Source organism: Colletotrichum orchidophilum (genome assembly GCF_001831195.1).
Source record: "Colletotrichum orchidophilum strain IMI 309357 chromosome Unknown Scaffold_3.1, whole genome shotgun sequence".
Lineage (NCBI taxonomy): Eukaryota > Fungi > Ascomycota > Sordariomycetes > Glomerellales > Glomerellaceae > Colletotrichum > Colletotrichum orchidophilum.
In genome coordinates, this window is record NW_019172959.1 from 250,718 (window position 1) to 273,857 (window position 23,140).

Below are 23,140 nucleotides of genomic sequence, written 5' to 3' on the forward strand. Positions count from 1 at the left end.
TCGGCCCTGCTCCAATTTTCAAGCATCTGTCCCTTGGCCTCGACAATCATATGCTTGTCTCAAGTCCTGTATATTGCACCCCCGCACTCCATCATCAGCATTCATCAAGCGGTACGGGGGCAGCACCGGTGAGATTGGCTGCTTTTCTTCAATGGCCTGGGTTGGTGGGACCACCGGATGGACTGGCAACGTCTTTGATGGGAAGAAAGACGTCCAAAGTGGAACTGCCAACACCCGCTTTGACAGAGTTTGCCTTTTTTCTTGTTCATGAGCACAGCAGTACAAGATGGTCATGAAAGCCGAGGCAGGTATGGGTGCTAATTGGACGCTTTACGGCGTCGATATAAGCGCTCACGGCCACGCAGTGTCATAAGAGGCCTCGCCTCTATTCGAGGACTGATGCGTTTGGTCGATACAGCAATCTTCATCCCATCCTTCTCTCCCAATCTCATCATGTTGCTCATCCTCGTCGCGACCCTCGCCGCACTGGCTGCCGCGCAAAGCACGCCTTGGCCCAAATTCGGCAACTGGACCGAGGAGTTCAACGGATATCCATACATCCTGTCCGGACCAATGACCCTGGGAAAGAAGACCGACTTCGAGATCGAGCGATGCCACTATGTCCTGAGACTCCTCGACGAGCGAACACACGCACCCGCCAGACAGGTTCCACTGCCGACCCCAGCCTCCCGATGCATGGACATCCTCGTCCAGCGAAAGTCCGCACTCGGCGACCAGGCCTTCCTCGAAATCTTCTCCGAGGACATTGAGGATGCCAAACGTTTCTGGTACGACATCAACTTCAACTCCACGTTGCACGACCCCGCGACATGGAAAGCAGTCGAGTGCCGCGCTCTCGTGCCCCTTCCCAACGTCAACGCGTGGGCGTTTTCCACGTGGTCCGCGTCGCCCTTTGCCGACGCCGCCAACAACCGCGGCAACGCGGAGCACTACTTTAAGAATTCGAGTCAGTCGGGAGGCGGCGCCGGCGCGGCGGCGACCTCGCGGATCCTCGAGGGCTGGGGCGGCGTGTTGACCAACTTTAGTATTCCCAACTATAGCGCCCGGACCTGTGCGCAGAGACCGATGGTCCGGCCGCTGCCCGAGTTCCGGCTCAAGGCGTGTGGCGATAAGAATCTCGTTGACGACAAGGACACCAACTTTGGGGTTTTGCAGATTGCTGCTCGCGATGTCAATGTGGCCGGGGCCAGGTATGTTGATATTTATGCCTCGGTGTGGTATGGGAGCGGCATCTCGGAAGAGCATATGGAGGCGGAGCGGCAGCACATCATTATTGAGATTGTCAACTTGAGTCTGAAGGCTCAGGAGGATATTCAGAGTGGCAGGTTTAGGGTTCCGGCGCCTCCAGCGTCCTGAGACGAACGTGATGGAGAATTGCTGTTTTGAATATTCGGCCAGAAACGTCGTCAAAGGGTCAATCCCCTCAACGTTTCCTTGTTATACAGCTTGATCGAAGATCGAAGATCGAAGGGGTGCATTGATCTACACCTACCTCTACAGCGAAAATAGATTGGATTTCTTGCAATCTGGTAGGGTCATCGGCACGTGTACCTTAGCTCCGTAACCCCCCAATCCTTCAGATCTCTGCGACCTCTCAGGGCGTGAGCTCATCCTCATTCTTCTACCATGTAGAATGATGACCAAACATTAACAAAGCAAGTCCTGCAACACTTTTCCGAACTCCATTATTTGGAATCGCCGTGAATCGAAAGCATGACCCCGCGAAACAGCCCGCGTCGTGATCCAGCGACGCCCCTTAAACATATCGCCGTCAGCTCGACTAAACGCCTATATCCACGACACCTCGGCGCTATGGCTCGAACAGACCGGCTACCTGATTACTTCGCCTCTATATCGAAGAGAGCGAGGATTCTCGCCATTCAAAATGGGCCGCTGGATGACACCGCGAATCTAGGAGCGCATGCTGAGTCCGCCTCCTGTGATTCATCCTCTTCCCAAAGGCAAGGTTCGCCGGCATTTCCAGATTGCGGCAGGCCTAAATTAGGGCAAGGTTGAAGTTGCGAAGAATCAAGCCTTGAATATATTGGCAGTAGAGATGCAAAAGAGGACTCGAGGTCTTTGGAAGAACACGTTAGCTGGATATTTCGATCGATTGAGTCGCTGCAAAGAACCATCACAGCACTTCTCAGCTTGTTTCACCACTTAGAATATGTCGAAAAATCCTCATACATTCAGCTCTATTTCTTCCCATACTATACCCAATTCAATCGCCTGCGCGAAGGGTGATGCTTCGTGAAAGACGGTTCCATCGTCTCCATCAGCCACACTTAGGCCGAATTACGCCGTCATCATGGATGAGATGCTGGAGAGGCTGATATCTGAAACCCTTCAGCTCCTTTCGTACATTTGTCCCGACCCAGACTTCAAAAGCTGCGTTCCAGACGTCTACGCAGGGATTCTGATCCCGAATTTTGAGGTGAAGCTCATCGAGGTCCATCCTGCTCTGGGAAGGGAAGTTTGCTCTTCCACTGGCGTGGCGACGCGGCCATACTCGATGCCAAACATTATGATGGGACGACTTTGGTTAGACTGGTTGAAGAAGCCGAGTCAAAGATCCAGACACGCGATGAGACTTTTCAGATTGGTGGGGGTGGGATTATTGAGGAGGAGCCACAAAACTTGCGGGAAACGGGCTTTGAAAGGGTTCTGGTGGACGATGAGCATGCTGGCTTCATGGGATTGCTGGTACCGGATGGATTGTCTGGACTTACGACTAGGGAGAGCACATGCAGCCATGGGATCCTTCGAAGAGGACTGGATGGCGAGATTCTGGGATCAAAACCGAGAGATCACCCTCGATTTCTGAAGCTCAAGAACACATATAGAGCCTGAGGGTACGCTGTAAATTGTCTACCGCACTTCAGGCAACTCGACGTTGAAGAGAATGGCTATAATCACGGACGAGTCCAATGACAGCAAGGGAGCCTTAATTATGGTCTTGCGAAGGTATATCTCGGCTCTCTGACTTCTGCCCCTGCTCAACTGTCTTCCTCCGACCTCGAACTACTTTTATTCACCCCAGGAAGCTTCCTCTACCATCTCGCTAGAATCTCGAATCGGTCGGATGCTGCCCTGTTCTCAACTGTCAGAGTCTTTTCATCCGAGAAAGAGGTTGGACTGCACTTACTATAGGGAATGCAATCCATCGCGGTCGTCTAAGTCTGATCGGTAGGAATACCAGACAGCTTCTCGATAATCTGCTGAGCGGGCAGGCCTGTGAGTTCGGCTTTCGGCTTGTTGAGGCCACCCTCCACGTGGTCATCTGCGTCGGTGACGTTCTCCAGAAACTTCTCGTACGACTTGAATGCCTGAAGCATATTGACAAGGACGGCAGAATTCGCATCGTGCGCACGGCCGTTTTCAAGATCGTAGGGCGACGGGATGCCATCGAGCGGGTGGCCTTTATCAGTCTCCTTCCTTTTGAAATATTCCCAGTATTTCCGAAATCCATTCTCAGAAGCAGGAGTATTGGAAGCCTTGGCCAGCCTCAAGTACTCGAGAAGGGCATTCAGATGGGCTGATTCGATCTGATTGCCGCAGACTTGCAGGAGATGGAAGCTCGACGGGTGCTTCAGCTTGCTGACCTGCCATTGTCTCCCGAGAGGTACGGTATGCTGTGGTCTCTCCTAGGCGACCATCATAACCGTCTCTCGGAAGACATCCAACAATTCTTCGTGATCTTCATGGATCTCACCAGTGGGTTGGGTGCCGATAGGGATGGCGGTGCGTATGTACCATCGAAGGCCCAGGTGGAAGAGGCGGCTGACGGGGTAGGCCTCGAAAGACTCGTGCTCTTTGGGGATCATCACTTTCTCCACCTGTTGGCTCACTCCGAGAGCCTCCATCCATTTATCCGATAAATCGTTGACCTTCAGTGCCCGAATCATCCCTCCCGCAAGAATGAAGCGGTTGGGCTGGGAGATGGCTGGGTTGGATGCATTGAGCACGTGACAGTCAATTGCGTGGCGGATGTCGCGAACGCTCACGTCCCTTGGAGACTTGAAAGCCCCATTCGCGTCGATATCGTAGGCCCACACAATGTTGAGGCCAAAGTGGCAGGCCACAAAGCCCGGCTTGCCGAAACTGAGGAGGCATTTGTTAAGGTTCCGAGTGGTAGTGTCATTATGTGGGCCAAACTTAAGGAGATCAACGCCGTGGCCAAGCTCTTTCTTCATGGGGGTGTCCAACGCGTTGAGGCCGATGTGGATGATGCTTGGGTTGCTCGACTTGTCATCAGACTTGCCATCAGACTTGGCAAAATCCATCCGATCGGTGGCGAAGGTCATCTGTCCGGTCTTCGGATTCATATGGATCCCAAGCCAGATAAACCTTGGGACGAGATCATCCGTCGGGAGGATGGCAGCCACATAATGGTTGTTTGAGGGGCGTTGCTCGAGCGCCAGCCCATGGGAAGGAACAGCCTTGGCGGCCTGGCGGCCCAAACAGAGGCGAGGGTGTAGGTCGTCTGCAGCTTGACACTCAGCAGAGCAATACCTGGCGGCTTTGCAAGGGCAGCGATACTTCCGGGTGGAAGGATTGCTACACGCCAGGCACTGCTCTGTCTCATGCCGCTCCTCCTTATTGGAGCAGCTCGCATAAGTCTCAGGATTGTGAAGAGCCCAACCACGGCCGCTCTCACCGCCCTTCAGCTCCATTGAGTATTGCTCAACCGGGGCAAGCTGGACAGTGAAGGTGACCAGCGGCTCCCACATGGACTGAGCGTTGGATGAAGACATGCTTTAGGGATGAGGTCGTTAGTAGATGAATGAGCTTTGGGTCAGAGCGGGCGGGCGGTGATTTCTTACTTTGAGGTCGGCTTGAGTCGTCTTTGCTTGTGATGGAAAGATTGGGGATGCGATGGATAAAGGGAAGAGGATGGAAGGAAAAGGGTTACTGTGATATGGGTGATGTAAAAGGGCAAAGGCGAGAGGATGGATGTAGTTGAGAGGATGGATGGAGAGAAGAGGTGAGATGTTTGAAGTCAAAGGCTCGAGGTGAAAAGGGAAAACTGTAGTTTCAAAGCAGGCGTACATGAAATCTTTTGAGGGCAAGAGCTACCCAAGTGAAGAGCAAGAATTAAAAAAAAAAAGGCGCAGTGGTGAAGTAGTATTTGCGTTGTATTCATCTGATTATGCCATCACGTGTCAATATTCACAGCTTAGCCATGAGTGGAAGAAAATCCTCATCTCATTGTAAGGTTGGGCTGACTGAATGACTCCAAGAGACAAAAAGTCACCATCTTTCCATTGTGCCTAAACAATCTTATAAACCAGCTTCTCGGCACTCACCCCTCCCTTGGCCTGCAACTCAAAGCCCTTGTTGATATCATCCAGACCACCAAACTCCTTTTGAGGGTTCGGCTTGATGGTTCCATCCTCCAACCACTCGGGCAAAAGTCCCAGATACTTCTCCCAGAACTTCTTATCCTCTGGCTTCTCCCCGTCAATGTTGTCAAAGTTGCCATATGTGAGGGCCCTTCCAAAGACTGTGTATACTAGCGTGCTCTCGACCTTTACTCCCTCGGGAGCACCAACCTCCTTCGCATTGCGGGGCAGAATGCAGACGACGTGGCCACCGGCGGGCGACAGCGCCGTCGCGACGGCCTTTGTGGTTTCGACCTCGCTGATGGCGTCAAAGACGTACTTGAGGTTATTCTTCGCGGCCGTCTTGACCTGGTCGATCCAGTCGGTGTCCCGGTAGTCGATCGTGATATCCGCGCCGAGGCTCTTCAAGAGGGCATGATTCTTCTTGCCGCCCGTGGTGATGACGTACAACCCAGCCTTCTTCGCCAGCTGGACTGCATACAAGCCGACACTACCAGTCCCGCCATTAATCAACACGGGGACCGCCTCCTTGGCCGGGCTCGTCGGCTCGGGTAGTCCCAGACGCTGGAATAGCGCCTGTACGGCCGTGGCAAAGGCCAAGGGAATGACGGCGGCCTGGGAGCCGGTCACGGACTCGGGGACGGGGAAGACGAGGCTGCTCTCGATGACGGCGTACTGCGCAAAGACGCCGCGGGGCGGGTCGTCGGAGGTTCCCATGACGAAGCCCGCGACGCGCTGGCCTTCCTTCAGGGATGAGCCGTTGGCGTCGGCGACGGCGCCTGCAAAGTCGCAGCCGACGGTGCGGCCGGCGGGGGCGACGGACGTGGCCTTCCAGTCGGTTGGGTTCTGGGCTACGGCGGAGATCTTGACGAGGATCTCGCCGGGACCGGGCTGAGGTTTGGGGACCTGGGTTGATGGTGAGCAAAGAGGAGAGAACAGTTAGGGTTCGGGATGACATCATGTAATCACCTCTTGGACTTTGGCGGTCTTGTCACCCTGGGTGACGAGAGCTCGAATGGTGCCAGCCATCTTTATTGTGCGTGATATATTCTGGTAGTGAATACTCCGAGGAGCTATTCTTGAGATTGACGATGAAAGATGGTGATGTTGAAATTGTTTCTCAGGCTGGTGTGATCGAGATGGATGGAGGGGGAGGATGATTTTAATATGACGAGATGTCGAAACACCACGTGAGATTAGTAACATACCTTACGTTGCGTTTAAGTTGCTGAGAAATTGCGTAGACGAGCAACTAGACGCCATGGACGACGCAAAGTAATAGTTGGCCAAGTTACGGGCCGATTGCGCTTATAAACATTGAGACTCGGTACAATCTCACTGCATTGCATCTGTCCCATGAAGTTGACTCCACGGACAAAGAAGTTGGGCATGTGAGGTAAGGTAATATGGAACTATCTGTGAACGCCGGGGCGCACAGGCACTCAGTATTAGTCACCGGGGGTTTCAGCTGCTTAGAAATAGAGCCATGTTGGCGAGACGAGCCCTCTAAGCTGGATACAGCAAGGGAATGCCGTAAGATGGCAATCCATTCTGATCAAAGTCCGATCGAGGAGAAGGCGTCTTTTCCCAAGATTCTGAACCTCAGGATAATCCAACCCAGTTACCCACGGATATGCTAAGAGACAGCGAGGGGGCCACTACGTCCCTTGGCTCCCCGAACCCCGAAACCCGCTCTGTGACCGAGTCTTAGCGGGTCTACGGGGAAATGTCAAAGGTTGATCTTTGTAGATGTGATACTTGATCATTTTGATTCAGCCCATTGCATTGGGTCGGCCCCCTGGGCTCCGTTATCCTCGGCTTGGCTCCCGGTGCCCATAGCTCTTGGGGAGACTCGGCCGGGTCCCCATGGGCAACCCCGCATCGTGGGCACCCGACCGAAGGCGGCAAGTCATTGACCAAAAGCTTCGAATGTACCAACTGTGCATGCGAGAATGGGTCACAGGTGAGCGTCTGTATATATATCCTCCTCTTCTTGTCGCAACTCGTCGATTTGCGCAATATATGCACAATTTAATGACCGCCCGATTCCAACATCTGTTGCATCGGCACACCAGTCTATCGCCTTGGCGCAGCACCAACCCCCCTCTCGAGGGAACACAGGCTCTCCCTCTCTGTTATCGTTGTGCATCTCGACATGACCGGGAACAATCGGTCTCCACAAAAACGTTCTGGCGCAATACAGACCATGAATGGTAAAAGCAGTCCAACGCTCCTATTTACTGGCGGGATTGGGGACGTATCCGAACGCATTCCCGCACACAAAGACTTGTGCGACACCGCCCACGAGCAGCTGCTGAGCGTATCGAATGTGAAGAATTCCGCAAAATGAAGTCTCTTCCCTCGGCGGCGCTTACCTGTGTTCTCGCCGCCTCGTTAGCATGGGCCGCATCTTACACCGAATCCCTCCTCACCCTTCACAAGACCCTCATCGAAGCCGACTCGACAACCAAATCCGAGGCCCTCGGAACTCAAGCACTCAAGACCTACCTCGAGACAAACTTTACAGTAGAGCTCCAGACAGTCCAAGGAACCCGCCAAAACGTCTTTGCCTACCCCGGTACCGCCCGCGAGGCCCGCGTCCTCCTCACATCACACATCGACACCGTGCCGCCTTACTTTCCCTACTCCCGCACCGACGATGAGATCCGGGGCCGCGGCGCTTCCGATGCAAAGGGCAGCGTCGCGGCGCAGGTCATCGCCGTGGAATCGCTCCTCGAGAGCGGCGAGATTGGCGAGGGTGACGTCGCTCTGCTGTACGTCGTCGGCGAGGAATCCGGGGGCGACGGCATGAGGATCGCGAATGACCTCGGCTTGACGTGGGAGTCTGTCATTTTTGGCGAGCCGACGGAGAATACCCTCGTTCGGGCGCACAAGGGCGTGCTGGCGTTCAATATCACGGCCGACGGGGTCGCGGGGCATTCTGGGTATCCCGCGTACGGGCGGAACGCCATTGATCTGCTCGTTCGCGCGCTGGATAAGATTGAGAATACGGCGCTGCCTTGGACGGAGGAGTTTGGGAATACCACGTTGAATGTGGGCTTGATCGAGGGCGGGATCGCGCCGAACGTGATTCCGGAGAGCGCGTCGGGGAGGGCGTCCATTCGAGCGGCGACGGCGGACTTGAAGAGCATCCAAGACGTTTTGCAGAAGGCGGTCGCGGAGGTTACGCCGGAATATGTCACTTTGACGTTCACTGGTTCAGGCCTGCCGATCAGCTTGGACCACGATGTTGAAGGTACGTCTTTGCCCACGAGAGTGCCGTGCTGGATCGCCATTGACGCAGACAGGTTTCAACACCACCGTGGTGAACTATTACACGGATGTCCCTCAACTAAAAGGCACCCACAAGCGTTACTTGTATGGGCCTGGGACTATTCTTGTCGCCCACTCGGCCGATGAGCGCATCACTGTGTCGGATCTGGAGCGTGCTGTGGAAGACTACAAGAAGCTGATCCTCGCGACCTTGAAGTGAGGGCTCCCAATTGCTATTGCCGTCATCTCAATCATCTCAATGGTGTAATTATAAGTGCTGCTGAAGATAGTAGCTTCCCTCATATGAACAAGGTTGATGACTAGAATTATCGTCATCCAATATGTCTATACCAAAGTATGCATTGAGTTGGTGGGAGTTGCGAAAAGGTTCTAATGAGATGAACCGAAGTCATGAAAATAATGCAATGTCGTGAGTCAGGACTTCAAGCTTTGAAATGGGCATTGAAAAACGCATGGTCAGGGCCTCACGCTCTCATGCTTTGGTTTCTTCATACATAACTGAGCCACCGTGCATCACTTATGGATGAGTAGACTAGAGATTGCTTGAGTGAGAGCTCCGTGAGTGCTCCGTGAGTGAGAGGTACGTACAATCGACCCCTCACGGATGGTCCGTGCCGAACCTGACGTCAGCCGTCTGGGCAGTCGCGACCCCTCAGCTCAGCTCAGCTCATCCTGGCTACCTCACCAGCGGGACCGGCCGCCGACCATCCACCCAAGCTAGCACCAGTTGAGAGCTCAACGGTCACCTCGTACCTAGACTCTCCTCCCAAAGCTACGCTAACCATCTGCAAATCACTGACTCACGACCACAACAATGTCCAACTCCCGTGGCCTCCCCGATGTCTTGATGACAAGAGTTGACGAGTACGTCGACTCGCTCGCTCCACAGATCCAACCGCGCATCGCGTCGGAGATCGATACCTTCCAGACGAGAACCATCGACAGCCTCGAGGATCAAGTCGTTGACGCCTTTCGTTCACTCTTCAACAAGGATAAGGCCTCCGGTGATGGCTCGAGAGGGCTGAATGATACACCACCAGACGCCTACGGCATCCAGTCCCTGCCCTTCGCCGACGAGATTGGCAAGCTCACCCGCAGCTTCAGCGTCATCACGGACGAAGCTGGCGATGACCTCCGGGACATTTTCAACCTCACCGACGAGGCCAGGGGAGGAGGTGGCGGCGGCGGCGGCCCCGAGACACAGTCCCGAAGCATCAGCTACAGCGACTCCTTCAGCGGGGCCAAGGGTTTTCTCTCCTCCGCCATCAACGTCGTCCAGGACCACCTGGACAAGAACAAAAGCTCAGGTGGCGGTGGCCAGGGCTTCGAGCTCGACGGCCTCCTCGGCGTGCTCAGCAACACCGTCAAGGACGCCGCGCGGAACCCCGAGGAGAAGGCCCGCCTCATCAGCCCCGAGATCAAGGAGAAGGTTGGCATAAAGCTGCGGGAACAGCACGCGCGGATCGCGGAGCAGTTTACAAAGATTGCATTGGAGCACATCAAGCGCTGGCTGCGCGACAACACGAGCACGCGGGACCTCGGCGACGGCGTCAAAGGCGAGATTGAGGACCAGGTAAAGGACCTGGTCAAGGGGCTCGGGGGCCTCTTTGGGAACAAGAAGAGTTCGCATGGAGGTAGCCGCGCCATCGGTGACCGCGATGGCGAAGGGGAGAGCGAGAGGGGCGGCTTCTCCAAGGTTATTAGCGACAAGCTAAGCACGGGTCTCGCCAAGGTCCACAGGGAGGTCCGCCTAGAGTTCCGCAAGATCCTGGGTGCCATTGAGAAGCAGCTCTTCGAGCTGTTGCCGGACGCCTTCCAGCGGCCTCTGGAGAAGATCCTGGGCGGGAACCCCTTTGACGCCCAGCTCGATCGCGACGCCGGCGGGCACGCGGACCGCGGGTTCGGAGACGACATCAAGGTCAAGCTGGTGAACAAGATCCGGGCCCTGGCTCGCAAGGTGCAGGAGACGCTGCGCGAGAGCATCCTGGGCGTCGTCAATGGTGGCCACCGCAAGTTTGAGCGCGAGAGCTGGGTGTTTGTGCAAAACATTGTCGAGCAAAAGGTGCAAAAGTACCTTCCCAAGGTCAAAATCAACGTGCCGGATGACATTGGCAACGAGAACGTCAGTGTCGGTGCTCCGACGGCGGGATCTCAGCTTGGTGGTGAGGATCATTCGGGCCAGGCTCCGGGGGGCACCTACGCACCGCCCCCGTCGCAGCAGTATGGTGGACAGGGTGCGCATCAGCAGTCGTATAACCCTCCTCCGAGCCAGGAGTACCGACCTGAGCAACATTACCAGCAGCAGGGGCAGCAGCAATCACATCAAGAGTACCGTCCCGATCAGAACCAGCCACCTTCATCGTATCAGCAATATCACTCTGATCAGTACCAGGGTCAGGGGCAGAACCAGAGCTACGGCCAGAACCAGGGTCAGAACTATGGAGGAAATCAGGGTTATGGGGGAAATCAAGACCACGGAGGAAGCCAAGGCTACAGCGGAAACCAGAGTTATGAACAAAACCAGGGATACGGCGAAAACCCGCGGTACTAGGGTACTGGAACAATTCGAGAAAGGGACGGGGTGAATGGGGGTATGGGGAGCATAAAAGAAAAACACAGCAGCATCTGAGAAAATTTACACATTGTCAAAGGGAAAGGGGAAATCATTCAGGCTGGATTTATCCAGAGGCCATCACTCAGATAGCTCTGGCTAGGTAACGAATAACGAAAAGAGGCAAAAACAAATCTCATCCCCACGACTTGAGTCCCTATTTTCAACCTCCCCTCACCATCCTCAGCGCCTCCTCCATCTTCTTCTCCAGTTGAATCCCAACAAGCACATCCAGCATCCTCACAAACTTGCCCCGATCCCCAGAAACCGCGTCCGCCAACTCCCTTGCGCCTCCGCCCTCCCCAATAACACCAAACTCAACCGCAGCTTCGACAGCCCTCTTGTCAGCGTACGGAAACACCTCCTCCCACTCCTCCTGCACCCGCCGCAGAAAGATCCCAGCGCCCGTCGGTCCGACACCCTTGATCCCGTCCGTCAGCGTCTTCTCAACCTGTTCTTGCGCCTCTTTTGGTTTCATCCCCTTGACCATCTGCCTCAGCGCCGTCATCTTTTCAATGTCACCCTCCTTCTCTTCCTCTTCCTTCTTCGCTGCCTTCGCCTCGTCGTCGTCGTCTTCGTCGTGTTCCTCCTCTTTCTGACCACCATCATCCTCACCCTCACTGCAAATCTTTCGCACGCCCTCGACCAAATCACCAAGCTGCACCGCAGTCTTCTCCTTGTGCTGCGTCCTCGCCTCCCACATGACCTTCCGCCGGCCCTCGAACCCAGCCTCGTCGAGGTCCCGCGGCGTTCGAAGGCCAAAGGGCGGGTTCAGCAGTGTGTTGATCGTCCTGAGGCCCAGGCGGTGGGAGATGGGCTTGCTGAGGAGGAGGGCGGCGACGAGGTTCTGGAACGGCGTGAGGGTGGAGTCTGGATATGTCAGACGCGGTGCCTCTTCATCATCGTCATTATCCTCTTCGTTGTTGTCGTTGTTGTTGTTATTTTTATCGCTATTGCTCTCTTTCGAATCGTCATCGCCCGTCTTGTTGACTGGTTTGCGTTTCCCGGCGTTTTCGGGGGGCGGTTCCTTGCGATGCGACCCTTTGTCCCAGTCGATTTCTCCGTGACCTGGCGGGAGAGCTGGGAAGGCGAGGGAGAATGCCTCCTTGCTGAGGAGCCACTCTACCGCTGCGTTTGCGTCTTGCGTCTTTGTCTTTTTCGTGTCGGGCTCTTGGCCGTTGGTGGGGTTGGACTGCGAGGCCTCGGCGGCTTTGCGCTTGGTGCCGGTGTCGCCAGCGGCTCCGTTTTCCGATTTGTTTGCTTGGGTTTCTTTACGTGGAGTCATTGCGGCTTTGATACGCTAGTTTTTTTGAGTACTTCCTGTCAATGTAAATCGCTGAGTGGTTTCTTGAATCATTCGTCGATTGCGAGAATTCCGTCGGTTGCGGGAACGAAGTCCTGGTGAGGAAGGGGTCGAGTTAGAAGACGCCGTTGAAGCTGGAGACTGAATGATGTCATGACTTCCGCGGGAGACGCCAAAGCGCGTCACTGCGCGTTGATGGGGTTTTCTTCTTTTCCCTTTCTGATAGTACATTATAGTTTGGGAGAAAGTGGGAACGTGAATGCATAGCAGAGCCTGTGACGTGAGACAAGGAATGAAGCTAGCAATAATTCCGGGCGCAGGAATGAGGATCGATGACAATGACTTTGTTCTGAGATTTGTGAGTTCACCCACCATGAGAGACGCGATGTTCATTCAGCACATGGTCACCGGCCTTGTTCAGAAAGATCATGGCTCAAGATTTCTTTTATCGAGGGTGTGTTTGAAATTGAGGGTGTAGTCTCAGCACAGGGTCTCCAGCTGCCGTATTTCATTACCATGATGCGTCCCACGAGCTGTAGGTCATGCCTCTTACTTTTACAAAGATTCCCTAATCCGTACAGATCTCGACAGGGCATGAACAGTCAGCAACCCCCGGTTGAAGAAATACAACACTGCAAAAGTCTGATGGGATGTTTTGATTCCGATAGTACCTCATGTCAATCCCGCGCCATGAAAAGCCAGCAACTCAGTAAGCGAGTATAGCAGTGCTCGATACTAGAATGGCATGTACTGAATCATCTTCCCAAAAACTGACCCTTGCCTCAGTCCAAGTAATGCCCAAGTCCATAAACCATCCCCACGCAGCTAGAGAGCAGTCCAATTCCGTGCCATAGGGTGAATCAACAATCCAGAAGCCAGAAAGAGAAAGAGCATCGATCCAGCCATCCACTCTCTGCCGAATCCAACGAAAATGGTGTTGTCCCCAATTTGCCTGCGGACCATCTTATTTCTGCTCGGCAGTCTGCTCCTGGTCACCATCAGCAGCAACAGCCGGGACCTTATCATCGTCGTTGCCATCCTCCTGCATGTCCTCATCCTCCTGGGTAGCAGCCTCCTGGGCAGTAGCAGCAGCAGCAGCTTCAGCGGCAGCAGCCTCCTCCGCAGCCTTCTGCGCCTTGGTCTTGCGGCCTCGCTTCTTGGTAGGCGTGCCCTCCTCCTCGGCAGCCTCCTCGACCTCGGAGATCTTCTTCTTGCGTGGGGTCGGAGTCTTCTTGGGGCGGGGCGTAGAAGCAGCAGCGGCGGGAGTACCACCGTCCTCGGCGCCAGCAGTGGCGCTGACGCCGCCGCTGAACCAGCCGTGCTTGGTGGCGGCGCGGCCCAGAAGGGTGCGGGCGCTGGAGGCGCTGGCGAGGCCGGCCTCGGAGGCCATCTTCTCGAGGACGTCGGTGGTGGGGCGGTCAATGTGCTTCATCATGGCGAGGGCGAGCTTGAGTTCGCCGTCGGTGAGGCCGTGGCTGCTGGCTTCGGTGGCGGCTTTAGGAGGCATTGTTGCGGTTTTTCTTTGTGGTGGGTGAGAAGGGGGGATTCTGGTGAACGTTTGTGAGGATATGAGTTGTAGAGATGAGGATAGATGGGTTTTGGCCTCTCGTGAGACTTACTGCAAGAGGGTAGATTGAGTTGATTTCAAGTGGATGATGATGTGAGAATAATATTTGACTTTGTTAGTCTCGGGCATTTGCGTTGCGAGTGAAGAAGGATGAGTTGCAAGACTTTGATGTGAGTGATGAGCGTGATGAGAGTGGGTGGAATTTGTGGCCCTGTTGGAGGAAGGAGAGAGAGGATTTTATTCTCCATTCGATCAGGCAGGAATACTGCGACTGATGTGGCATTTTGGGCAGGTAGGCAAGAAGCGTTCGAGGAAGGAGCCTTCCCGATGAGACTGCCTCCTTCCTGATGTTGCAGGTTGTTTATTGGCGCGACTGGATCTCATTTGTATTTCGTCAATCTTTCTCAGAAATGACGAGAAAAAAAGGCCTAATTCCTCCTTTGACACCCATGTTTTGTTTCGCCAACGACAAGTCAGCAATCGAGTACAAGACAAAAGACTCCTTAAAGGCTTCACGTCTATGAGCTGAAACCGGAGATTATTATACCAAGGGGGAATAGGAAGGAAGTTTTGAGATATGTAGTGGTTCGTGTCGACAAAGTTCTTGACAGGTCGATTTACTTCAGTGAGATTCGGTCCATAGCTCAAAGCGATAGGTCCTGTCATACGTATTATATCAAGGAGGGTCTAATTTCACAAGTCCAAGGTTGAACTTTGTTTATGTTGTACTTTGTTTCGGGACTTGGAAGCTGCCAGAAGTAGCACAACAGAGACTAATTTCACAACTAATGCGTCCTAGTGATAAGAAAATCGGTATTGGCCAGTACTGATGGGGAATCTTCAATATAAGAAAAGTGAATGATGCTGTGGATGTTAATACACCGTGTGTCGTTGAGACCTTTTTATCTAAACAATGCGCGCTTGAACTAGAAACTCTCCCTTTACAAGCCCACCGCCGAGCGAATGGCGTTGACGAGGATGTTGTTGTAATCACCACCAGCCTCCCAGATGGCGAAGCCAGCCAGCTTGTTGGACGTGACAAATTTGCCCTTGGCCGTCAGGGATTCGACGTCGTCGTAGGAAACCCAGACCTGAGCAGTCTCATTGTAGAGATAAGGCTATGTATCATGTTAGTGCTTGTCCTCAGTGTAAAACATTGAGAAATGGGGAGAGAGAGGGTAGAACCTTACAGTCTGACTGCACTTGTCGTATCCGGTAGCGATGCCTTTGAGCGGCTTGCCCTCCTCATCAAGGAACTTGCCCTCCTTGATCATGCTCCAGAAGGTGTAGGTCCCGCTAGGAGGCGAGGCGGCGCCGCACTCGTCAATGGCCGGGTCATTGTCCCAGCTGCCGCCCTGGAAGCGGTGGGTGCTGTTCTGGGGAGGGTACGCGTTGAGGACACCGGCCGAGGTGAAGGCGCTGGTAGCGTTGACCGAGAACCCGTGGCCGTAGGCGGCCACGGCGAGAACGAGCTTGTTGGCGGGGATCCCGGCGGCGATCCACTTGGCGACGCCCTCCTGGATGCCGCCCTGGGTGTTGCGCGCGTCGCAGGCCATGGCGAGGGGCGCGTTGGGACCGCCGGTCGCGGCCCAGGGGCCGTAAATGTCGTAGCCCATGATCATGAGGTAGTCGAGGGTGTTGGCAAAGGGGGCGAGGGTGCCGTTGGTGCTGGCGACCAGCTGGGCGTTGTTCCAGGGTGTCAGGCTGGTGGCGGCGGTGAGGTAGAGCTGTTTCTTCTGCTTCTGGCGGAGCTCGGTGAGGAAGGAGGCAAAGTTTGCCGTGTCGTTGTCGTTGATGGTGTTGCAGCCCAGGCCTTGGCGGGCCGGGTACTCGACGTCAAAGTCGAGGCCGTCGAGGTTGTATTTTTCGACCAAGTCGAGGCAGGTCTTTACAAAGGCGGTTCTGTTCTCGGGGCTGCCAAAGGCGGTGCTGAAGTAGCGGCTGCCACTCCAGCCTCCGACAGAGGCGAGGGCCTTTACATTCTGTGAACGTGTTAGTTTTTTTTTTGGGTGGGGTATTGGATGTGTTGGAGGTTATCAACATACGTGCTGCTTGGCGGCTGCGACAAAGGCGGGAAGCTGATCGGGAGCGGACTTTGTGAGGTTGAGGCTGCCGTCCGCCGCCGTCTCGGCAAAGGCATACTTGACGTCGGTATACTTTTCCCACGGTATTTTGGAGACGGGGAACCCTCGGTTCGCGTGGTAGCCCGCGAAGTAGGCGGAGGCCACGACGCCAGAGGTATTGACGTTCGTCGCAGAGCAGGGTGAGGCGGAAGCGCCCACGGCCAGCAAGGCCGCGAGCGAAAGTTGAGCGAATGACATGATCAGAACAGTGTGAAGGAGAAACGAACTAGAGCAAAAGAATGTCGTGAAGTCGAAAGGTAAGTAATCAGCTCGAGGCTAACGATTTTTCAACCAGACGTCTGTTGGAAGGACGACCTCTTGTTTATATTAATACCTTTACGTCGTGCGAGCTGAAAGGGCTTCGCGGCGAATCCTGTTCAACCTTGAGGGACCCCCCCTCCCACTGCAATAGAGTTTACCACAGCCCCTTGTTGACGAAGCAAAGTAATTGCTTTTCTGGGGCCTGCCGGGACCAACGTCAACGGCAAACAGGCGTACGAATGACTCGGAGCAGGGGAGGCTGACGACCACTGCCGGCAGGGATGACCCAGGTGCCGTGAACCCAAAGGCGTGGTCTGATGTCGAGGGTTACTTCTCGTGTTGTCCAGGTTTTCTTCATAGTGATTGGTATTCAACGTCTTGATCAAGCTGTGTATGGTTCTTCTGACAGGCTTGCGACGTGTGTCGTTCATGTGGACATGTACCAACAAGTATGGAAACCGAGCATGCTTTATCCCTAAGCCCTGAGCCGTGAGCGGCAAAACGGGAGCTCATCTTTTGCGCGTCTGCGTCTGCGCGGCGGCAGCCCTGTACAGAGTACCTGCACGAGCCCCCTATTCTTAGACCGGCGGGCCCAACAACGACGGAAGTTTTCCTGAGTTCCATTCAGGGGGGGGGGGAGCATCAAATTCCAAGGATGCCTCTTGCGCCGGGCCGCCCGGCACAAAGCTGGGCGATGCTGCTGCACTGTATTCAAGCAGCAGGAGATCGGACTGGGCAAAGGACTGCCACATTGGGGATTGGGGTGTTCCCTCTTGGCCCTCTTGGGAATTTTAGCCTTTGCGGGAGAGGAAGCATGGCGCAGTGGGTGGCCACGAAAGGCGCGGCTGACGGGCCATTTTTACAGAGTTATGCCTCACAAGACCTGCCGTCCGCTCATGGAAATGCTGGGGATTGGTTGGCGTGGTTAAACTCTACTTATGCGATGGAACCCTGAGGAGCTGACTGGTCGGGACGCGTTGCTTCGTTGGTTCCTGTCTGTTGGATGGTCGGTTGGTCGGTTGGTTTTGGGGCATCGGGCCAAGGCATTCTTCCTTTTCTCTCTCATTCGGTTCCGAACCTCTCTCGCAAATGCGTGTTCGCTAGCTGTCCTCCGTGAGCTGCCAAACCCTCCTTCAGCAGCGCGGTCATCGACGGCCTCCCATTCCTCTCCCACTGTTTCGTTTCCTCCTTCGCCGGAGACAGCGGTTCCTCGGGGCCAAAACTCTGTTTCTTAGTGTACCGCCATGGAGTCTGTTCTGCTCTTCTTACAGCGAGTAGTTGAGCGAACAGCCGGGGTTTGATATTCTGAAACCCTGGGTGAAAGCATTTCGTGCATGTTCATTTGTTGGTGCCGTGCATTGCAGCCAGCGTTACATGGCGTGGCCGCCGGTCTGGGGTGCCGACCGACGGTTGTGCGCTCCTGCTCGGATCGGAACGAGAACAGCCAACTGACTGATTGTCAAGGGTCAAAGGTGACTTTCAACCAACATGACGGTTTAGTTGTACATCAACCAACCGTTGGTAGCCGTGGTAGCCTCAAACCGAACACCCAGTCGGCCGGCGCGACGCCGCGCGCCAACGGTGCCCCGGGGCCCCAGAAAGTGCCGTTTCCACAGGGCATGCATTGCACCTTTTTCTGCCCCTCTCTGCCCCTCTTTGCCCCTGAGCGCCGTTCTCTCCTTTTTTTCCCCGTGAGGCTGAGTCAGCGACCCATACGCACAGTAGACGAAGTTTCCTCTCTTCGGGGCATATTGGGGACTAGCTTACTTGTCCGACTACGGTCACGGAATCGTTTCTCGTTTTCAACTTTTCGCGACTGCTCGGAAAGTGTTGACGCAAGGCTTTTTATTTTATTAAATTTTTACGGGCGGTCAAAATCCATGTGATTCACGGGTAAGTCACTATTACGTCTAGTCCTATTAGCCCCGAGTATTTGTGAATTGCGAGGACGAAGCGATTTTCCCCCAGGTAATTCCATGTCACCCAGGATGGACCCGAGTGGCTCCAAGACAAAATTAGAAGAGCTATGGCGCAGAAAATGGAAGGTTTCGGTATTTGATTTATGGGTACTCCAAGTCGTCGCTGGAAAATATTGATTCTGAACGATGTCAAATATTAATAACTATCAGGTCTTGGTTGCATCCTAAGAACCCGGGTCACGTTTGCAGCGAGCACATGGCTTCTTTGCTTTTTTTTCTTCTTTTTCTAATTCTTTGCTGTGAGAAAGTTCGCCTGGACCGCTTTTATACGCGCATTGGCGAGACCGTTGAGAGAGAATCAATACCAATGCCACGCTCCCATTTCGCGGTACCAGATGGAAATTTTGGTGTTTTCTATCGTGCTCTCAAAGAACCAGCATATTGACTTGTCGCCATGGATGAAATACGAGTTGGGCTTCGCTGAGAGCTTGGGATGCTGGTTAACAGATGGAGCGTTTAATCTACTAAGCTTTGTTCACGCAGGAACAATTGGAGACTTTGTTGATCATGTCTAATTTCAGGAAGGATCCAGCGGGACGGTCCCCGTTCATCCGAGTTCGGCTTCCCTTGCCTTCCAGACATCCACATGCAGTCAATTGAAAGTCATTTCGGGTCGTCTTTTTAGAATTGCACATCATACGGAAAGAGAGCACAAGAACCCAAATAAGGTTTGAGCAAAGAGTGTTTGTTTGTACGCAATGCGGCTATTCGAACTACACAACACAGTCCACCAATTCAACATGCATGGTTTCGACTTTCTCCTTGTCACTGACACGTTACAGTCCATGTAAGGTTGAAGACAATACACGCCAGCAAACCCGCGTAAAAAGTAGGCTGTTGGGTAGGTCAAAAGCTACATGAGTCGGCTTGGAGATAGATTTACGCGATAGTGCACGCGTGGTGGACCGAATCTCGAAATACATACTTGAGCCGTCATTAAATCGCTGGACGAGGAAGCGTGCACCCATTTGATACGTCCAAGTAAAGTTTTGTAGAGCGGTAGGTGCACGCACAGCTACGGATAGGGTTTAAGCAAAAAGCGTACAGGAGCCTCTTGGCGCCCAAGCGCTAATACGCACATTTCAACCAAGTATACAAAAGACGGACAAGTCGTCCAAGCACGTCTCTCACACGTGAGCGGTCACTTGCGATAATCTCAAGACTTCAGGAATTCAACCGTTACTTCATAGGCTACTTCTAGCACTCAGCTTACGACAAGCCATCCCCGATCAGGTCTCCCCACGTATATAAACGTTCCGCAGTAGTTCCCACTCTACCCGAACCGCCAACTGAATTATAGACATTGAAGGAGGAAGGATGCCGATCCCGCTAGGAAGGAATAGCACCCTTGTCAAACTACTAGTATATATGCAAGTCATTCGACAAACACACACTTAGCCGGTGGTGCAGCCACCGAGGCGGACGCTCTCGCCGTACATCTCGTAGGTGTCGGCGTTGGCGGCGGCTCTGGTGGCGGACAGGGCCTGGGCGGCGCTGGGGCCGTAGGCGTAGTCGTTGGTGCCGTACAGATGGGTCATCTCGTGCAGGATGCTGCCGGCGCGGTCGTAGTCGTCGCCGGAGCACTTTGACGCGAGCTCGGGGAAGTCCCAGAAGCCGTTGTTGGGGCAGGGGACGATGACGTTGTCCGAGGGGACGGTGTAGAGGAGGGCGGAGCCGTCGGTGCAGTCACTGTAGATGTCCGAGCAGGAGATCTTGGGCGAGGTCGTTTGGACGCCGGCGACGTCCTTGTAGATTGTCTGGACCTTGGAGATGACGGAGGTCGACTTGAACCTGTTGGAGGGTGGGAGTCGAGTCAGCAAGTGGCTCCCGCGCGGATACTATGGAGTGATGATTTTTTCTGGGCTCAGGAGTGAAAAGTGTGGGCTTACCAGGTGGTGAAGTAGTCGGCCGAGTTACCGGCAGCGGTGTAAGCGGCGTTGGCCATGGAGATGGCGTCGGAGACGGAAGTCTTCAGGGCCGAGGTCTGCGAGGTGGAGCAAGACGAGTAGGTGATGGCACGCTTCTGGATGCGAGAGTTGAAGGTCTCGTCACGCTTGCGCGAGACGTGGTCCCTGCATAATCGTCGGTGTCAGCAAGAGGATAGTCATCCACTGCGAGAGTGTGCGAGGATGGGACTTACGCGGCGGCGGTGGTCTGATCAGGGGTGACCTCGACTTCACCAGAGGTGACATCCGCGCAGGAGGCCAAGTCCTTGAAGGAAGAGGGGATGCTGTCGCCGACGGCGTAGCGGAAGCCCTGGATGGCGGTGACCTTTGCCTCGGCGACGCCGTCGAGCTTGTAGCTCTTGGCGGCGTTGACGGGGACGGTGACGGTCTCGCCGGCGGCAATCTTCTGGAAGAGGTTGGCGTCGAGGCCGGTGCGCTTGTAGTTGACGTAGATGCCCTCGAAAGGAAGAGCCTTGCCCTCTGTTGTTGCTTATGTCAGATACATGTTTTCAAAGAGATGTGTGTTGACCGGTTCTCTGTCAGAATGCTACGTACCGGCATCGGTCACCAAGAGGTCCTGGGTAGCATGGTCGCTGAAGACGGTGTTTCCCTTGAAGACGGAGACGGCCTCGCTGCCGGTGTTGGTGACGGCGACGTTGACGACGTGGTTCTCCGAGTTGGTGATCTCAATGGAGAGGGGGCAGGTAGCCGAAGCGGCACCAGCGAGAAGAGCGACGGAGAGAGCCTTGGCAACCATTTTGACTGAGAGACCTGAGGGATGAGAGATGAATGGAGTGGCGAGTAAAGAGGTGCATCATGAGTGTTGTTCGGCGATTCTTGAGCCGTATAAATACTCAATTCATTCTATCCTATCCGTCAATATCATGACCGGATGTTTGCTCAGTCAACATCAACAGGGCTACGATAAGCCAGATCGGAGCAATTCCTATGTCAAGAAGGTGAAATCACACACAATGGCAAGTCACAAATTACACGTCTCCGCCTATTCGTCAAAGTGGGTAGTTTGCGATGAGCATGGCTAGTCTTGATCTGGCAGGAGTGAAAACGAGCTAAATCAAGCATAACTAAGACTTGTTGGGGTAGCTTGAGTCTATTCAAGAAAAGCTTCGGGAATGCAATCCATGTCGAGGAGGTGTGGAAGGCAGAGTGTGGGTAGCATGCATATCACAACCCGGGTTCCCAATCGTTAAAAGACAGCCAAGAGCATCAGATAGTCTGGTGATCCCGGTATGTGGGCAACAAGGGGACGCGGATGGGGCCGGTGCGGCTGCGCAGAGATCGGGGGAGCCGGCAATTAAGAACCATGGGCGGGAATCCACTTTGGACTAAGCAAGTTAGGAAGGCTCACGGGGGACATAGTGCGAAAGCGGTAGGTCCTTGGGTAATGAGCAGGGTATGGCCTGATAAACTCTGGGGGATCAATAACCATTGTCGCATCAGTTCATATTGCGGGAGCACCATATGTGGACATAGCGGCCATGTCCGCTCATATGTTATCAGCAACTTCCCAGCCAGAGATGCGCGTACGCGCCTACTTGCCATTTTGAAATGTATCTTGAATCGATTTGTGGATATCCATGGGCGGGCGATAGGGCGGACGGGAATGTCAACGCCTTGGGAATGACAAGTTGAAGATCCGCGCCTCATCTGGCCATGGGGAACAGCCTCGGCAGTTTTTTGGTCCCGGAGTAACTGATATCGGTCATCGCCGACGGCAGCGATGAGCATGCCGCAAAGACTGATTTCGGTGATAAAAGCGATAAGTAAATATTTGATGACAGCAGAGACCTGTTGTTCAATGACTCTGACAAAGGTAGCGTTGTTGAGGGGACCGGAGCGAAAACCGGATGGGAAGCGAAGCGGATCCCACATATTGCTCCTCACCTTTCCATTTCAAGGGATATGCCCCCCCCGATTTCGCGCCGAGGTCATGCTCAAAGAGAGATTCACCTCTTTTCTGACGTCTCGTCGCCTCCAGCACATCGTTCTCGGGCTTCTCTCGCATCGACAACGTCAAATATCAAGATGAACATTCAACTCATTTTTGCAACTGATGTTGGATCTAGGTTCGGGCCCTTGGAGGTGGATCGGCGTAATGCACTGAAGCCAAGTGAAGCCAAGGTGAGGCCAAGCCAAGCCAAGACTCTTGGCCCAGCGCGACATCTGAGCCGCAGGACCCCTCGTCGGTCTTTCTATCTGAAAGCAGTAATTGGGCTATTGGTTATGAATTACCGGAGAATGATATCACTCGCGAATAGATTTCAATAGCCACTCAAAAGGTGTGCCGAGAAGTGAGCATTCGTACTACGTCTAGTCCCCTGATAAGACTGAAATATCTTTTATTTCCTTATCAACGACCACTTCTATGCCTTGTGCCCATGCCATCTACAGCTCAAGGAAACTCTTCATTCTATGTAATCCGCACTTCAAAGAGTCGCCGCTCTCGCAAAGTTTCGATCGCTGCGGGGCAGAACGCGTTTCCAATATCCTTAATTCACAAATGTTATCTCCCATATGAATTGAAGTTCAAGAAGTCTTCCTCTAATTGGGATCGTTTAATTGCTTTTGTAGGAATGATTTCGAGGTAAAAGGGTTAAGTTACTTTCTTCATGTATACGTGCATTCTCCTCTCTACGCGAATACGTCATAGGCACTTGTCCACGGTTTCC

General features: G+C 54.0%; 11 protein-coding genes across 11 annotated transcripts; 4 read left to right on the top strand and 7 right to left on the bottom strand.

Moving 5' to 3' along the window:
* Window positions 1–453: 453 nt before the first annotated feature.
* Window positions 454–1,377, top strand: CORC01_00470 (uncharacterized protein; the record flags this gene model as incomplete). Its single annotated transcript, XM_022612127.1, has 1 exon — window positions 454–1,377. One exon carries the CDS (start codon window positions 454–456, stop codon window positions 1,375–1,377), a length of 924 nt encoding a protein of 307 aa, XP_022481266.1.
* A 1,159-nt stretch (window positions 1,378–2,536) lies between these two features.
* Window positions 2,537–2,848, top strand: CORC01_00471 (uncharacterized protein; the record flags this gene model as incomplete). Its single annotated transcript, XM_022612128.1, has 1 exon — window positions 2,537–2,848. The coding sequence occupies one exon, from the start codon at window positions 2,537–2,539 to the stop codon at window positions 2,846–2,848; it is 312 nt and encodes a 103-aa protein (XP_022481267.1).
* A 349-nt stretch (window positions 2,849–3,197) lies between these two features.
* CORC01_00472 (uncharacterized protein) lies at window positions 3,198–4,778 on the bottom strand (the record flags this gene model as incomplete). Its single annotated transcript, XM_022612129.1, has 2 exons — window positions 3,198–3,626; window positions 3,687–4,778. 2 exons carry the CDS (start codon window positions 4,776–4,778, stop codon window positions 3,198–3,200), a joined length of 1,521 nt encoding a protein of 506 aa, XP_022481268.1.
* A 516-nt stretch (window positions 4,779–5,294) lies between these two features.
* CORC01_00473 (zinc-binding dehydrogenase) lies at window positions 5,295–6,395 on the bottom strand (the record flags this gene model as incomplete). The annotated part of the gene is made up of 2 exons (XM_022612130.1): window positions 5,295–6,272; window positions 6,336–6,395. The coding sequence occupies 2 exons, from the start codon at window positions 6,393–6,395 to the stop codon at window positions 5,295–5,297; spliced, it is 1,038 nt and encodes a 345-aa protein (XP_022481269.1).
* A 1,317-nt stretch (window positions 6,396–7,712) lies between these two features.
* CORC01_00474 (uncharacterized protein) lies at window positions 7,713–8,859 on the top strand (the record flags this gene model as incomplete). The annotated part of the gene is made up of 2 exons (XM_022612131.1): window positions 7,713–8,622; window positions 8,675–8,859. The coding sequence occupies 2 exons, from the start codon at window positions 7,713–7,715 to the stop codon at window positions 8,857–8,859; spliced, it is 1,095 nt and encodes a 364-aa protein (XP_022481270.1).
* A 615-nt stretch (window positions 8,860–9,474) lies between these two features.
* On the top strand, window positions 9,475–11,211 carry CORC01_00475 (uncharacterized protein; the record flags this gene model as incomplete). The annotated part of the gene is made up of 1 exon (XM_022612132.1): window positions 9,475–11,211. The coding sequence occupies one exon, from the start codon at window positions 9,475–9,477 to the stop codon at window positions 11,209–11,211; it is 1,737 nt and encodes a 578-aa protein (XP_022481271.1).
* A 223-nt stretch (window positions 11,212–11,434) lies between these two features.
* On the bottom strand, window positions 11,435–12,556 carry CORC01_00476 (uncharacterized protein; the record flags this gene model as incomplete). The annotated part of the gene is made up of 1 exon (XM_022612133.1): window positions 11,435–12,556. The coding sequence occupies one exon, from the start codon at window positions 12,554–12,556 to the stop codon at window positions 11,435–11,437; it is 1,122 nt and encodes a 373-aa protein (XP_022481272.1).
* A 982-nt stretch (window positions 12,557–13,538) lies between these two features.
* CORC01_00477 (uncharacterized protein) lies at window positions 13,539–14,081 on the bottom strand (the record flags this gene model as incomplete). The annotated part of the gene is made up of 1 exon (XM_022612134.1): window positions 13,539–14,081. The coding sequence occupies one exon, from the start codon at window positions 14,079–14,081 to the stop codon at window positions 13,539–13,541; it is 543 nt and encodes a 180-aa protein (XP_022481273.1).
* Window positions 14,082–15,082: 1,001 nt separating this feature from the next.
* CORC01_00478 (glycosyl hydrolase family 18) lies at window positions 15,083–16,462 on the bottom strand (the record flags this gene model as incomplete). Its single annotated transcript, XM_022612135.1, has 3 exons — window positions 15,083–15,259; window positions 15,332–16,123; window positions 16,187–16,462. The coding sequence occupies 3 exons, from the start codon at window positions 16,460–16,462 to the stop codon at window positions 15,083–15,085; spliced, it is 1,245 nt and encodes a 414-aa protein (XP_022481274.1).
* A 1,294-nt stretch (window positions 16,463–17,756) lies between these two features.
* CORC01_00479 (uncharacterized protein) lies at window positions 17,757–17,978 on the bottom strand (the record flags this gene model as incomplete). The annotated part of the gene is made up of 1 exon (XM_022612136.1): window positions 17,757–17,978. A coding segment is annotated over one exon (222 nt), but the record flags the coding sequence as incomplete, so codon positions are not given.
* A 1,920-nt stretch (window positions 17,979–19,898) lies between these two features.
* Window positions 19,899–21,207, bottom strand: CORC01_00480 (deuterolysin metalloprotease; the record flags this gene model as incomplete). The annotated part of the gene is made up of 4 exons (XM_022612137.1): window positions 19,899–20,295; window positions 20,394–20,576; window positions 20,645–20,930; window positions 21,006–21,207. 4 exons carry the CDS (start codon window positions 21,205–21,207, stop codon window positions 19,899–19,901), a joined length of 1,068 nt encoding a protein of 355 aa, XP_022481276.1.
* Window positions 21,208–23,140: the final 1,933 nt, after the last annotated feature.